Consider the following 14996-nt stretch of genomic DNA (forward strand, 5'->3'; position numbering starts at 1 on the left):
AGGTTTCATTTTAGTTTTAAATACTTAAATTGTTTGGCTGGACACATCTCATAATGTAATATATAATTAAGACTAAATTATAGTATTCTTGAGTTTTTATGAAATTATAGTATTCTTGAGTTTTTATTAAACTGACTAAATAATAAGATAGGTAAGTGTAATTTCTTAAACAAAATATGATATATTGTGAAGACAAATTAAAATAGTATATGAGTTAATGTCTATTCAATATTTTTGTTCATTACAAACTATATCAAGTATTTAAATCATTCTTATATTATATTATAACTAACTAAAATAATAAATAAACATTAACATTTATACCATTTGGATGAATTTGTGTTTATAATATATCATATTTTGTTTTAGTTAATTATATTCGTTACCAATTTTTTTAATTTACACTTATCTCTATATTTAATTTACTCCGTAATTAAAGAGAAGTATCAAAGCAGCATCAGATTTATGTGAAAAGAAATCCAAAGAACAAGGATAGTATATTTCACATTCAGAATGAAAGCCTCAAGTGGAAAGGCAAAACTAGGATTTGATTTATGTGAAAGAGAAGAACTTGGATGGATACATATGTAACAAATATTATGTTTTTTATATGGTTAAATTTTAATTAAAATTAAATTTTTATTGTGTTTATAAGATTTTGTTGGTTTTCTTCGAATAGAGAGTACTCATATTTTCAATAACAAAAATATGAATTTAATTTCAACAAAAAGGTAAAAATATTTTTCAATGTTGTATTATATGTTATTGTGTGAATAGAAGTTTTTCTACATGAGAAAAGAAACCCAATGAAAAGACAGAGATCTATTGAAGGTTGTAATGGTTGGACAGATGTATTGAGAAGTCACATTCAGCAAAGGGCAGAAAGCCAAAAACGGAAACAATATTGCAACGGCGATGGCGATGGCGATGGCGATGGTGATGAGTAGTGAGGCAACGATGACAGAGAAGTTGCGTGCTTCTGCACTTCTGCATGGTTCTGCAATTCTACGTTTTTACTCACCTTCTGTTTTCTAATTTAGGTTTTTGGGAATTTAGATTCTAGTATTTTTTTTAATTTGCGGTTGGATCGGTTTATTTAACTAACCTGGTTTGACTGAATTTCACACAGTGAAAAACGATTGGAAGGGAGGAGAGGTTATTGGGTAACTGCTTGGGGCACCGATTGATGCTTTGATAGTCTGGTTCCGCCATAACAACCGTATGACTGTGAGAAATATATCTCATCTCTCACAAAATATGTTATTCTCATACTTAATTTATTGGTTGAAAATATGTTAAGATGTAACCCGATGTTCGTTTATTATACACTGTTTGATTCAAGTTTGCATATGAAAATCAGAAAATATTTATGTATTTAAAAGTTACATATAAGTATTTATATAAAAATCAGAAATTTATATAAGTATTTAAAGTTTAAAATGATCAAATATATATCAGAAAATTAGAAAATTAAAAAATTAAAAGAATACAATATTTATATACGTATAAATATTTGTATAGTTAATATATAATATCCATAATTTATTTATGTTATATTTTCAAGAGTAAGTGATTATTAAAATAGATGATAAATAATACATACAAAGTATATAAGATTCATATAATATTAGTAAGTACATTTTTTCTAAAATTAAATAGTCAAAATATTCAAATAACATCATCCCTAAAATGATTGACCAAACATCACTTTGATTTTTAAAATTTATTGATTAATATTTATATATTATTTACTATTCATATTTAATACTTGTATTATTTAGGTAAAGATTATAGGAATGGTGTGAAAAAGACGTCAATACCCTCCTATTACTCCTTTCATCCCTTGCCGAAAAAACACATCACCCTCTCTTCTTCATTTCATTTGTCCGATCCCAGATTTGAATCACCGCCATTCAAATCCCACTTCAATGAGCAACCCTTCACTTTCACTGGTATCTCTTCTCTTCAATTCCCTCAAATTACAATTTTATCCATTCCTATTTTCTTACTAATATTTTTTCTATTATCCTTTCAGGGCACTGGCCTCTTCTCTGGGATCACTAAACTATGCAAGGGCCTTGCGGTAATTTTGATTTCTGGTCACATTGTTGTTCACCTTTTCCCTTCTTCTCTTACCTATCTTGCCCTCATTCCCGCAAGGTATTCTAATATTTCATATCCTCATCTTGGGGTCAATTATGGTTTTTCCATTTATTTTATTGGATAAATTAAAATTAAGTTATTGGTTTTCAGTTATTAACATCTTTTGGAATTAATTCGACATTGATAATATAGACGAACAAGACCTTACTCTAGTGATGTAAAGACCCACAGGAAAATGTTAACTATTCGGTTTCTGGGAGCTATACTCGGTAGCGATAGCCAAGCACCCTGAGAGTCCTTATCCATGGGTTACCATTGATTATACCAAAAATATATATTTGAATCTATCTTCCAAATCCTGGTATTTAAGTTGCATTTTGTTTTCATGCATTAGAATGCACATCTGAAGAACTTGAAGAGTGTTATTTGCTTGTAGTTAATATATACTTGAATATGTGTGTACAAATTAATCACAGAAGAAGAGTTTTGAAACTTTTACTTACTGTTTATAAATCCAAAACATAGTTGCATATTAAGAATTAATGGTTTCGGTGTGCATTATACAGTTTGTCCGTTTTTACATTATTATTACAATACTTACGTTATGACAAACTGTGATAGTGATACTTCAGCTTTTATACTGAATTCAGTATGCGATTCCTAAGGTAAATGAGTGAACCATGTAACTGTGACCCAAAATCCCCACATCCTATTCAATGAGTAGGTAGGTAAAATCTTAGAGCATTATGGCTTTCGATTAAGCCGACCCCGTCTAGTGGGACAAAGGATTGGTTGTTGTTGTTTAGGAAAACCAGTTCTTTGTTGCAGATCATAAAGACGCCAAAATTGGGTTTTGCTATATTATGTTAGTATAAATGTAACTAGTTGAATCATGACATAGGCTATTATGTTGACGATTGTGCTTGTTGCACAATTCTCCATATGAGAGTGGTTATGAAATGCACCATTGATATTTTGAAATTTATTTTCTTCTTGGTTGCATTTTGCAGGACAATCCCATTTGTGTGGAATCTCATTACAGCCGGTTACATTGAACAATCTGTATATGGGGTATGCACCTGCTATTTTTCTAAATATGTTTGTGTACTCAATTCACTGTATTATCCGAGTCGTATCTGTTGTTTGTTGGAAAACTTCCAATTACATGGTTTTTACAAGTTTATAGGTAGTTGTCAGCACATTTGGTCTCCTGTTTATTGGGAAGCTGCTTCAACCAATATGGGGTTCCCGGGAATTCTTGAAGTTCATCTTTGTGGTTAACTTTCTAACTTCTGTGTGTTTATTCATCACCGCTATTGCCTTATACTACATTACAAGGCAGGAGATTTACCTGTAAGTATATAAAATCAATTAGCATCTTAGCTAATATTTCCTGTCTGTTGCTCATGCTGTTTTCTTTTGTATTTTTCTTTCTAATAATTAAAGGCATCTCTTTCCCACACTTGCACTCATTTTTTTAAAATTAAAAGCTATCTAGGTTCATTTGAAGCTGGATTACTTGTATTTTTTTCACTTTATCATATGGAAAACATGTTGGTTCAGTATTTAAGCTAAAGCTTAAAATTGAAGTGAAAGTATTGTTTTGTCCTTCAGACTTTTCAAGTTTCTTATTTTCTATGCTACCGGTTTAATCTTAAAAGGCATTCTATTTTCCATTTCTACTTGGAACTTCTTTTGATCTTTATATTCTTCTTTATTGTTCTAGTTACATGCCACTTTCTGGATTTCATGGAGTTATATCTGGTTTCTTGGTTGGTATCAAGCAAATTATACCAGACCAAGAGCTTCCTTTACTCAAGATAAAGACAAAGGTTTGATAATCCTCCCTTGTTTCCTCTAATTCTTTACTTTTCAGCGACAATAAGTTTATGCAGAGACCCTGAATTTGTTGCCATTTCCATCTTTCTTCAGTGGCTGCCATCTATTGCCATATTGCTTTGCATTGCCATTAGCTTCTGGACACTCGAGGCTGCAGCATATCTTCCGACCATAATATCTGGCACATATATAAGTTGGATTTATCTTAGATACTGGCAGACAAAACCAGAAACAAAACATAGGGGTGACCCAAGTGAGGATTTTGCATTCTCAACATTTTTCCCTGAAATTTTAAGGTGAATTTTGCTTTTAGTTTGTAGCAAGAAATAATTCATTTGTTCTAAGGCTCCTGTAACCTTTCTAAATTGTAAGAAAATTTTCTTTTTTGTTTTTGTTTCTTTGCCTTGCAGACCGGTCATAGACCCTATTGCATCAATATTTCACCGACTGCTCTGTGGAAGATCTGATGTTTTCGATGATGCTCAAAGTTACGCTCTGGGAAGTGAACATCTGCCAGGTTCTGACTCAATTGAGTCATCCAGGAGACGGTAATTTTGCAGTGGTGCTGTTTAGCTTTAACCAGATCTGCTGTATATATTGTCAAACAGAAATTGCTTATTTGAAGCATGACATATGGAAACAGTCAAACAAGTAAATATTAAATAGATTTAGGTCTGTAATCGACTTTTGCATTTTTGGTAGCTCCATTGGCTTTCTTTCAGCTATAAGTAGTTCAGCTCAAAGAAAAAAGATAAAAAGATTTTTCGTAAATGTTATAACTCTTTGCTTTGTTTTTTTTCTTGCTTCATTTTCTCTAAAATGAAATTGTTTCTATGCTTAACTTTCTAGTTTCTTGTTTATTCTTCTTGTCTCCATAAGATATACATAATCCAATAGAAGAAATAAGAAACAAAAACCTGTGTTTTGTATATTAATTCTTCAACTACTTTAGCATGGTAGCTAAATACAGTTCAAAAGGAGTTAGAGAGCAATTGTACTTGTCATAGATTCATTTATTAGGTAGGACTGTAAGAGGTTCATCATCTCGAGAAGCATGCTCTATAAACCGTTCCATGTGCCATTGCAACATCAATAGTAAGCAGGCATAAGATTGAGAGAAATAGGTGTGGACTATTGTTTAAGATTCTTCTTGTTTTGGTTGAAAACTTCATTAATCATTACCTGGTCAAATGTTACAAATGGTAGTTCTGTCCATATTCTGTTCAGGGAAGAAGTACATTATTATGGTTGTATGCACAAAATAACTTATCATTTTCACTATTCTTGTTCTTGCAGAGAAAGAGGTGCCCGAGCTCTGGAAGAAAGGTTAGCAGCTGAGAGGTTGGCTGCTGCACGCAGTGAGTTACAAAGAGATGCTTCAGAAAATGTATGATTCCTCAGATTTCGAAAATCCGGGCCAGCCCAGCCAATATGAAACTACCACCAGTGACATTTTCAGAGGTGGGACAGTAATCAGAAATTTTTTGTCTAGATTAAGGAGGATTTTAATGTGGATTTTGCCTTTAATTATGATCCTTGTGAAACCAAAGATTTTTCTTTCTTTTGTCAGATAAATATAATTCAATTACCTGTGTACTTAGCCACATATATATAGAATCTTAAGAATTCAATTACTATATCAAGACTAGATCATGCAACTGCATGGATGAGAGGATTAGAATGTCATTTCATGTTGATTTCAAGTCCTTGCATTTGAAGACTTAGCTGTTATTGTAGTTTAGTTAAAGGCACTTATAGGGGATAGACTTCAGAAGTGGTGCCTTACATGTCTTCTATTAAAGTGAATTGCAGGTTCAACAATTTTTTCTACCTGTTGTGCTCTTTTATTACACTCTAAAACATCCTACCATACCCCTTACCTTATCCTGATTAGCTGCATTTTTTGTGCCCACAAACAAAAGGAACTTAAATTGTGAGGATATTTATTTTGGGTTACCCTGTATTATGATATTAAAGGGCTTGGTAAGTTTTAAAACTAGTCTATAAAATAGTACAAGGTGGAACAAGTTACTTGGTGGGGCTATTGACACTCTGAACTCCATCTTGCCTATTTATATTCTTCATCAAACAAAGCAAAAACTAAATCATGATTAGTTAGGCCTATTTATACTCATCAAACAAAACAAAAATTAAATCATGATTATTTAGAAAAGAATGTGAATAGGCAAATTGGAGTGTTAATAGTCTCATCCAAGTTCTATATAAAATAAGAATTTCAAAATGGTTTAGTTTGGCTCAAAATTACCACAACTTGTTTCAAGGTTTTTTCTTCTTCCTAAAATATATAAATGTGAATGATTGTGAATATCTAGATTAAAAAAATTGAGACAGGTTGGTTTTTGATAAATAAGTAATTTCCAGAACTTTATCTTACATACAAATCACACTTGAGCATAGTTAGAGAAATGAAAGGTAGGAGAGTTTATTGAAATCTTGGTCCAATGATTCAATATGTAATAAAATATTTTCTCATACCACGAAATAAATTGTCTCCTTATTGTTTTTTACTTTTATAATATATTTTAAAATGAAAAGAGAAAAAGAAAATAAGACACATATCATATAAAAAGTGGATTTAAGGAAATAAGGTCTAAGGAGATACTTTATTGTCATAACTTAAATATAACCCACCAATAAAAAACCATAAATTTATGCCTCATTCTTCAAATGCATGGATCTATGTTCATTTACAAGCATGTATTTGATATGTACTGAAGCTGTACATTTGAATTGGTTTACAACATTATCTACTGAATAGACTACTCATAATCTCTACCAATGTGCTGCTTCTCAAAAGAAAAATCTGATACACTTAAGCTTATTTCATGTTCAGAGCTAATAGGCAATTCTGTTGTTGAATCTGGCTCCAGAACTTGCATTTGAGTCTCATATCCTTCACCTATGTTTATAGTATTATGGTTGTTTGGGGAAGCTGACCCTTCAATACCCCACTCTTCATTTTCATAGTTTGATGCCCTTGGAGAAGTTTGTGTACTATCACTGGGCCGTGGTGCCTGTACAGTAGGTGTACCGGAGATAAGCCCGTGTGTTGGGGTTGCTGGCCTGCTTGAAAATGGTGTGACACTAGCACTAGCATGCTTGCTGTCTTTGACATGCTTTTTGGCTGTGTGGTGCCAGCTCTTCAGTGCTGTTGCTACTCTATCATTGAAAATTGTGTGTTTCATGGTTGAACCCATCTGTAATCTCAGCCAAAAGAGAATTAAATCAGTGGCTGCTCATAAAAGTATGCAGGATTTTAAATTTTGGTTCATAACCACAATCATGGTAGTAGCAATAATATGGTTTTTGTAGTCTCCACAATAACATGGTGTCCGTAATTGTGGCTGCTTGGATTGTATTTCTGGCGATTGCCTCCGATGCAACCACAATTTAAAATGATGGTATGGTAACTGAAAAATGATTAAATAAAAGTTGGTGCATGTTACCTGTGTGACTAGAGCATAAAGTGGTAAAGTCACATAGCTGCATAGAATTTGTACCACAACCCTGGAAAAATTGCCACTTTATTATTAGTTTTTTACATGTATAATTCTGAACAAGCTAGGGTCATCTAAACTCCAAAATAGAACTCATAAACCAATAATAGTTCTGTATATTGGCATGTGCTCTTTTTATAGGTGAAATGAACTTACCCCATTGTTACTCTTATGACAATATCTGCAGTAGTATCATGGAAGCAAGAGTACAAAGTGAATTCATACTGAAACAAAACAACTATGGTAAGCTCACAAAGTTTTCTTAGACTATGCTAATAAAACATATACGCCAATAAGACACAAATTTAAGAAATTTTGACCAAGAATTCAAGATAGTAAACTCACTGTAGTCCAAGTAAAAAATGCTAGTTGGAATGCATTCTGCATCATAGAAAGAATCAAACATAGTTTTCAGAACACAAGAATTCTTCAATCTGATATATAGATTACAAAATCTCTAAGAAAAAAACTTCACGAAATTACCTGAAAGAGAACAAGATGAATCAAAAAGAGAAGGAACCTCGGTCGATTGAACCAAAACAACTCATCTCCTGGCTGAACCAGAGGTGCACCCCTCACCACCTCTCCTCTATCTTGAATCTTCAGTCCCATCCTTGTTATGATCATTTGTAGCTTAGCACCAACTAATAGGACTATCTGTGAAATTTGCATTGAATCTTTTGATCAGTTTCAACCCTTAAAATCAAGAAAAAGAAAGTCTAGACAACATGAAAAGAATGAGTGGTCTATGCTTACAATGAATGGGATGAATGGTAGCCAGAATTGAGAATACCACCCTGTCCACAGAGAAAAAGTTTCATGACTACAGTTAATATGATAAACAAGAACATAAGAACTTGTTCTTTATCTACTTATATAATCATAAACTTCTTAGGAATTAGTACAGGTAGCTAGAATTAGTGCAATGCTAGTTAAACTTGAGTCTACTTCGGCTCTGGTTGGCACAACTAGTTGATAAGCTAGCTGAAGATTTATAAGCTTCGAGCCGAGAGCTGATAAGCTAGCTAACGGAACTAGAAATATTTGTTTACTTAACTGCTAAACTAGTTAATATGTGTAAAATGACATAAGGTTCAAGCTTATAAGATTGTAAGTTATCTCAAATAACTTATCAAATACGAGCTTATAGTTGTAACGAAATATGCCCTTTAAAAACATCAACACATAGCTTATATTTTATCAAATAAGTTAATTGCTCAGCTTATTAGCTCTTGTATTTCCAAACACTTTTGCTTCAGTTTGACATAATTCAACTGAACCATAGCAAGACCAGAAAAACATGATTGAATTTAGTTTCAAAGGGTGAATATGGCTTACCATGAGTATTAGTCAGCAGAAATAACACAGTAAAGAACCATATGATTGGACTGCAAGTGACAAAAAGGATAAGCTTAGACTGATAAATTTGATAATTAATTAATTATGGAAAACAACCAATAAGTTGTTGGTCTATGGTGTAAGGCGTTAATAGATCCACATAAAAGACCAAACGATAAAAGTTCAATTCCTGACAGCGATACTTGTTGAGAGGGGCAGGCAACCACACACTCCAAAAGTTATTAGTTCTTTACCCACAAGGAAGATACCACTGATAGTACCCAAAAAATTATTGAAAGCAAATTTTTGATATGTTCCTTACGTTATCCCCACCACAACATTAAAGTCCTCTTCAAGTGATCTATTGATATACTTCTGGAAATCAAATTTTGCATCATTTCCTGGTGCCAGATGTGCCTAAAATTTCATATATTAGTGTTACATTTTAGGAATGTACTTTGCAATTAAACTAGAATAGATTTTCAAATACAAACTCACCATGATAAATCCATGCCTTAATGCAAAATAGTCAACTTTACTGATTGATCCAATGAATTGTCTGAAGAAGCAAACCTGATTCCAGCAAAATACTAAGGCATTATTAACTTTGAAATTAATTTATGTGTTGGTAACCACTTAAAATTCGGAATGAAGCTAAAAGTTGAGGTGAATTTCTTACGTTATCACAATAGGGATGACTACTGTTACGGGTAGTAGCTACCCGCTACACACTTTGAAATCTGGGAGCCATACCCATACCCACTCATATCTATACGGGTTCTGTGCAAGTATTTTTGAATACTCGTAGGTACAGCGGGTTTCTGTATTATTAATGAATTTTTAAGTTATACCTATATTATATTTTTTTTTGCATAAGGTATCTTTTCATTTTAACCTTTCACAAAAATGTTAAATCTATAATTAAGAACATTGAATATTGGAGTTTTCTATTTGTATATTTGCTATTCCCATTCCTTGAAAAAAAATATTTATTTTTCTTTGCAAGATAAATGTCTATACATATAATAAAATTTGTAGGATATTTCACTACCCAATATAATAAAAGAGGTAAACAATGTGGGAAAAAATATAAACAAAGTAAAGGGAAACGATATGTAGTGTAAGCGAATGTTAAGGTAATATACTTTTTATTTTAATTAAGGGTAATATAATAATCACATAAATAATAGATACCTGCAGACAAGGGTATCACAATACTCATGTTCGTTCGTATGTACAACGAGTATTTTAAAACTCGTTTGTAAAACTCACGAGTACTCATTTGTGTGGATTTTGTGGATTTTTTTGTCATCCCTAAATCACATCATCGATTTATAAATAGGCATCATGGTAAATTAATAAATGCTCTTGACTAACTGTATCAATTAATATTGTTAATGGCTAGTGTAAGTAATTAGAAATTATTAGGACTAATGGTTCTAACCACATTTCAATTACTGATTTAGAATAAATCATTTAATTTTAAATTATTAATTCATTTGTGTACCCAAAGAAATTATTAATGCATTTGATAGAAACAATAAACCATGTAATAATTTCTCACAATTAACATGTCAAATAATCATGTAAGATATTGAGTAGTGGCGTAAAGTTTCACTTTCATTTCTAGAAATTATATTAGTCGGTTAGTAAGAGCAACACTCATTGAATGATGAAATAATCAACCTTAATTATAGGATAAAAAATATTTTTGATTATATAAAAAAAAGATGATTATATACTTAGCACAACCAAAAATAATAAATAAAATTGTGTACCTACCATCCATAAGGAAATTGATGACTCGCTCCATTTATTTAAGTGCCTTCGTCCAAATGTTGTGTCCCTCGCAAATCTGAACCTCTCAGGATCTGCAGTACATATTTACAACAGGCACCGTCAATGATGGTTGAGATATTCACGATTCATGTAGCGTTAAAATTTTATACTATAATGTATTATTTATCTTTTATATATTGACCAAAGTCACAATTAAAATTATGTGTGAAAAGTAAAAAAGAGAAAAATATGTATATATTATATAAATTTTATATATTGTTACTATATTATTTATTGCTCATTTTCAATTAATATTGAAAATCTAAAAAATAATTTAAATGAATAATAAATAATATATTGAATATATATAAATTTTTGTAATAACAATGCATAAATATTACAATTTATAAAAATGGTGCCATACTCTTGATTAAAAAAAATGTAAAAGATGTATTAATTGTTCTGCCAATAAGTCGTACCCAATCTTTTAAGGAGGTTAATGTTTATGGCAGGCATGGCAATCGGGTGGGACAAACTTGGTACTGATGTTCGGTTCCTATATCTATTTTATATAGATATTAAATTTCACATTATATATCAATTACTAAAATTCATATAAAATAATAATAATATAGATAATATAAAATTATAAAAAATATAATATATATAATATTTAGTTAAAAACTAATTAATGAATATACGGTTATTGGCGGACGGGTATTGTGAGTTTATGATACTCATTCCCGTCTATAAGTAATTTTTATGGATTGAATATTTTTGTAAATATCTATGTGCCATCCTTATAAACCAAGAGCCGATCTTTCACTTTGGGAATTTTATTTATTTTATACTACGTATACAACACCACCGCTAATAAATATTATTTTTATTTATATCTATACTTATATTACATGTAGAGCTAAAATTAATTTATCATTAATCTAGTTAGAATTTGACCAAAAATGATGAATAAAATTTGACTCAAATATGCTTATTAAACTTTTATAAAATTTCACAATTAATTATCACTATAAATTCGATCCAATCGAATAAATAGATAAAAAAATTGAATATAAATTATTAAAAAAACCATTATATTAAATAACCGAGAGATACTTTTGGAAAACAAAACGTCAAAACTATTGCAACTTGCAAGATAGCTAGTAGCTTTCACAATAAAACGTGTATACGGAATCTAGTGGGCACATTTATGATTAATGTGGCCATCAAAATTTGATATCTTACCATTGTAGTACTGATATTCAATAGTTCTTGTCTCATCTTCCCATGTTTTCCACCTTCTCATCTATAATATAGTAAACAATGAAATAAAAGAAAAAAAAAATATACTGACAATGTAAGGGTTCTTTACATTGTTATTGGATCATCTCATTCATTTCTAATTATTATTAACTTTTAAATAAAAGTAATACAAATGAATGATGGATGATACACTGACTATGTAAAAAAATTTACACTATTAATACATAGATATTACACCCATGAAATAATTAGACATACACAAATTAACACATAAAAGGGAGTGTAATTTATAAGGTGAAAAATGAATATAGTAGGGTACCTTAGTTCTTCCCAAAGTTAATGTTATAATGCATTGTAGGATATGAAAAATAGCTAACACAAAGATGAATATATGGAGCTGGTGAATCCCATATGCAGAAACAAAAGCAACTTTTCCCTGCAAATGCCAAAAATTTCATCACAACTATAAACAAGAATAATGTAGCCCTTGCCTTACCCTATTCAATAAATGCCAACTATACTTGATGCCTCATTATACACTTGTCACTTCAGTTTATATATTATCATTGTATTTATCCAAGTTTTGTACGAACAAATATTAGTATTGTAAATGATGATATTTGAACTTTCAATCTCAACTCAATTCGAGACAATTGAAGTTATATTTACACAAATAATAAGAGTGAAGGTATTGAACTTGCCTTTTCAGCACATTTATCATATCCTTTTGTAGCTAGAATTCGCCTATGCATGGGTTCCAAATATTGAAGGAGCTTCCTAGAATTGGTATTATCAGAATGATTCTCAGTTTTACTAGCCTTTGGAGTAGAACAAGGATTCCAACTAGATGCAACATTTTTTGATACACAGATCTTAGAAATTGGTTCTTGGAACACTGTTAGGAGCAAGGATAAGAACCCTAGCAGCATAAGCTCTGAAACAAAATCAAACCAATTATGTTAAGCTTCAAAGTTCAAACCAAAAGTGGAAAGAATTTAATAACAGTGATAAGAAGAACACAAAGTACCTCCTTTCACCTTTTCCAATGCTTCATAAAGAGCTTTCTTGTGGTTTTTTTTGAACCACTACAATTAGAAGTAGCATAACATAAGTTATTATAAAGAATATATCAATATTTATTTCCTTATATAAACACTACTTTAACATTATTAATATTTAAAAACATTTTCAAGCTTACCTTTCCAATAGCATGAATAATATATTCAATGATGATTGAAATAAAAAGCAGTACAAAGCAAACAACTGCAACAGCCCATGTTGGTGTTTCCTCAAGCGTTCGTTCATAAACTTTTTCACCCATTTTTTTCTAAGCAAGTTTTTATTTGGGAACTTCTATAAAACAAATTGATGATAATGTTATTTTTGCTTGGGTTGGTTTACATGTATACGAGGAGAAGAATGAAAGAAATGAGATATATTGAAGAGTGATGAATACTTAGGATAAATATATGAAATGAAAGAAGAAGAAAACATAAGATATAGGAATAATTAGTTTGACAAATTCAAAGCAATGATGGTGAGTCAAGGAAAGAGGAATAGCATAAGAGTGAATAAGTCTGAATACTGTGTATGCAACTCAAAACCATAATTTTTATCTGTTAAGATAGAAAGAACATAAATTTTATCTGTTAAGATAGAAAGAAAATCAAAAGGGACATTTTTCTGGAATGATGATGATGTGACACTTCTTATCTTCTTACTTCTAAGTTCTGAGGATTGTTTCAAAGTAAATTATTTAAAAGATTACTTTTGTAAGAAGACCATAATTTTAGGTATATCAGCCTTCTTTTATTTAGACTCTTCAACAGCAGAAAGAAAAACATCTTTTTATTTATTTGTTTATTTCATTTTCATTGCCATCACCAATGAAAATATAATTAAAATAATTTACTAAATGTTATTAGGATGACAAGTTTGCAGTCATATTTGGGAATCCTCACACGTCTGCCACATTTGTGGCCATGTGGCTGAGATATTTCCCTTGAGATGAAGATGCCAGAGAAAATATCCTGTCCACATAAATATCCTTATCTAAATATAAGTAATTTTTATTGTTTCCAGAGTACATTTACTCACTCATTTTACTTATTCATGATTTTTGAATTTACTAATTTGGTCCCTCGAAAATTAAAAATAAAAAATCAATGATAAAATTTTAAATATGAATTAAATTAGTCAATTTTAGCATGTTTTATAATGTCTAATAGAAACTAATTTGACTCTAAAATGATTAATTTGACTTCCATTTGAAATTTTTGGGAACTATTTTAGGTTTTTCAATTTTGGATGGACCAAACTGTTAAGGTCAAAAAAACATTAAGGACAGAAATGCGTATTTACTTATAATAAATTTATATATTATTTTATAAATAAATTAGAAGAATTTAATTTAATTATGATTTATTATTATTTGCATACATGAAAACCAAAAAAGTATAGTCAGTTCAATCGGTGAACTGGTCAACTGGTGAACTGGTCCTCCTACCAATATAGTGCAACAATTATATTAGTCATATAATATATAAGTTAAAAATTGATCATATAACATATTTTCATTTAAACCGTAACAGTCATATCTGCCGATTTTCATTTAAAATTACAAATTAAGAAAATGACTTATTTTTTAATAAAATGATAGTGGGAGAATCAAATACATAATGAATACCTTTATCTACCCTTCTAAAATATGGTATATCATCATATTTTGTTTTAATAAATGTTTTAAATAAAAATATTTATCATATGCTTTATAACATTGATGTTAGTATTATATATAAAGTGACTCAAATGGGAATATTTCTCATATAAAAACTATTATAACAATAAATCTGAAATTTACAACCATGTATAAAGAGTTAAAATTAAAATTAGTTATTGGTCTCACGAACTTCTTTCGATCGTCATGGTTCAAATTAATTATTCTTATTTTTCATAATAAATTTGTTTTTATATGAGTCATTTCCTCTATATATATATATATATATATATATATATATGAGAGTTACTCATGTGAGAATAGTTCTCATAAAAATATAACTTTTAATCCTAATCATTTATCATTGGTTGTAAGACTCCTAAATTTATTGTTCTCACAATTTTTTTTATGAGAATTATTCTTACTTGAATAACTCTTTA

General features: G+C 30.3%; 2 protein-coding genes across 2 annotated transcripts; one reads left to right on the forward strand and one right to left on the reverse strand.

Moving 5' to 3' along the window:
• On the forward strand, positions 1791-5530 carry LOC109359200 (rhomboid-like protein 19). Its single transcript, XM_019603772.1, has 8 exons — positions 1791-1952; positions 2036-2160; positions 3114-3174; positions 3290-3456; positions 3830-3935; positions 4036-4238; positions 4353-4490; positions 5239-5530. The coding sequence occupies exons 1-8, from the start codon at positions 1929-1931 to the stop codon at positions 5333-5335; spliced, it is 921 nt and encodes a 306-aa protein (XP_019459317.1). The 5' UTR covers positions 1791-1928; the 3' UTR covers positions 5336-5530.
• On the reverse strand, positions 6611-13432 carry LOC109361265 (MLO-like protein 6). Its single transcript, XM_019606662.1, has 15 exons — positions 13039-13432; positions 12868-12925; positions 12542-12774; positions 12160-12276; positions 11823-11883; positions 10581-10669; positions 9297-9371; positions 9121-9215; positions 8799-8848; positions 8217-8257; positions 7944-8117; positions 7806-7841; positions 7617-7684; positions 7410-7470; positions 6611-7160 (listed from the first exon to the last, which is right to left on the reverse strand). Exons 1-15 carry the CDS (start codon positions 13159-13161, stop codon positions 6723-6725), a joined length of 1719 nt encoding a protein of 572 aa, XP_019462207.1. The 5' UTR covers positions 13162-13432; the 3' UTR covers positions 6611-6722.

The sequence above is a fragment of the Lupinus angustifolius genome, chromosome LG11 (genome assembly GCF_001865875.1).
Source record: "Lupinus angustifolius cultivar Tanjil chromosome LG11, LupAngTanjil_v1.0, whole genome shotgun sequence".
NCBI classification, from domain to species: domain Eukaryota; kingdom Viridiplantae; phylum Streptophyta; class Magnoliopsida; order Fabales; family Fabaceae; genus Lupinus; species Lupinus angustifolius.

Coding starts and splice junctions, on each gene's coding strand:
- LOC109359200 (XM_019603772.1), top strand. CDS start 1,929: ATGAGCAACCCTTCACTTTCACTG. Junction 3,457..3,829: donor ACAAGGCAGGAGATTTACCT/GTAAGTATATAA, acceptor TTATTGTTCTAG/TTACATGCCACTTTCTGGAT. Junction 4,491..5,238: donor ATTGAGTCATCCAGGAGACG/GTAATTTTGCAG, acceptor TTGTTCTTGCAG/AGAAAGAGGTGCCCGAGCTC.
- LOC109361265 (XM_019606662.1), bottom strand. CDS start 13,161: ATGGGTGAAAAAGTTTATGAACGAACGCTTGAGGAAACACCAACATGG. Junction 12,926..13,038: donor TTATTCATGCTATTGGAAAG/GTAAGCTTGAAA, acceptor TTCTAATTGTAG/TGGTTCAAAAAAAACCACAA. Junction 11,884..12,159: donor TAACTTTGGGAAGAACTAAG/GTACCCTACTAT, acceptor ACTATATTATAG/ATGAGAAGGTGGAAAACATG.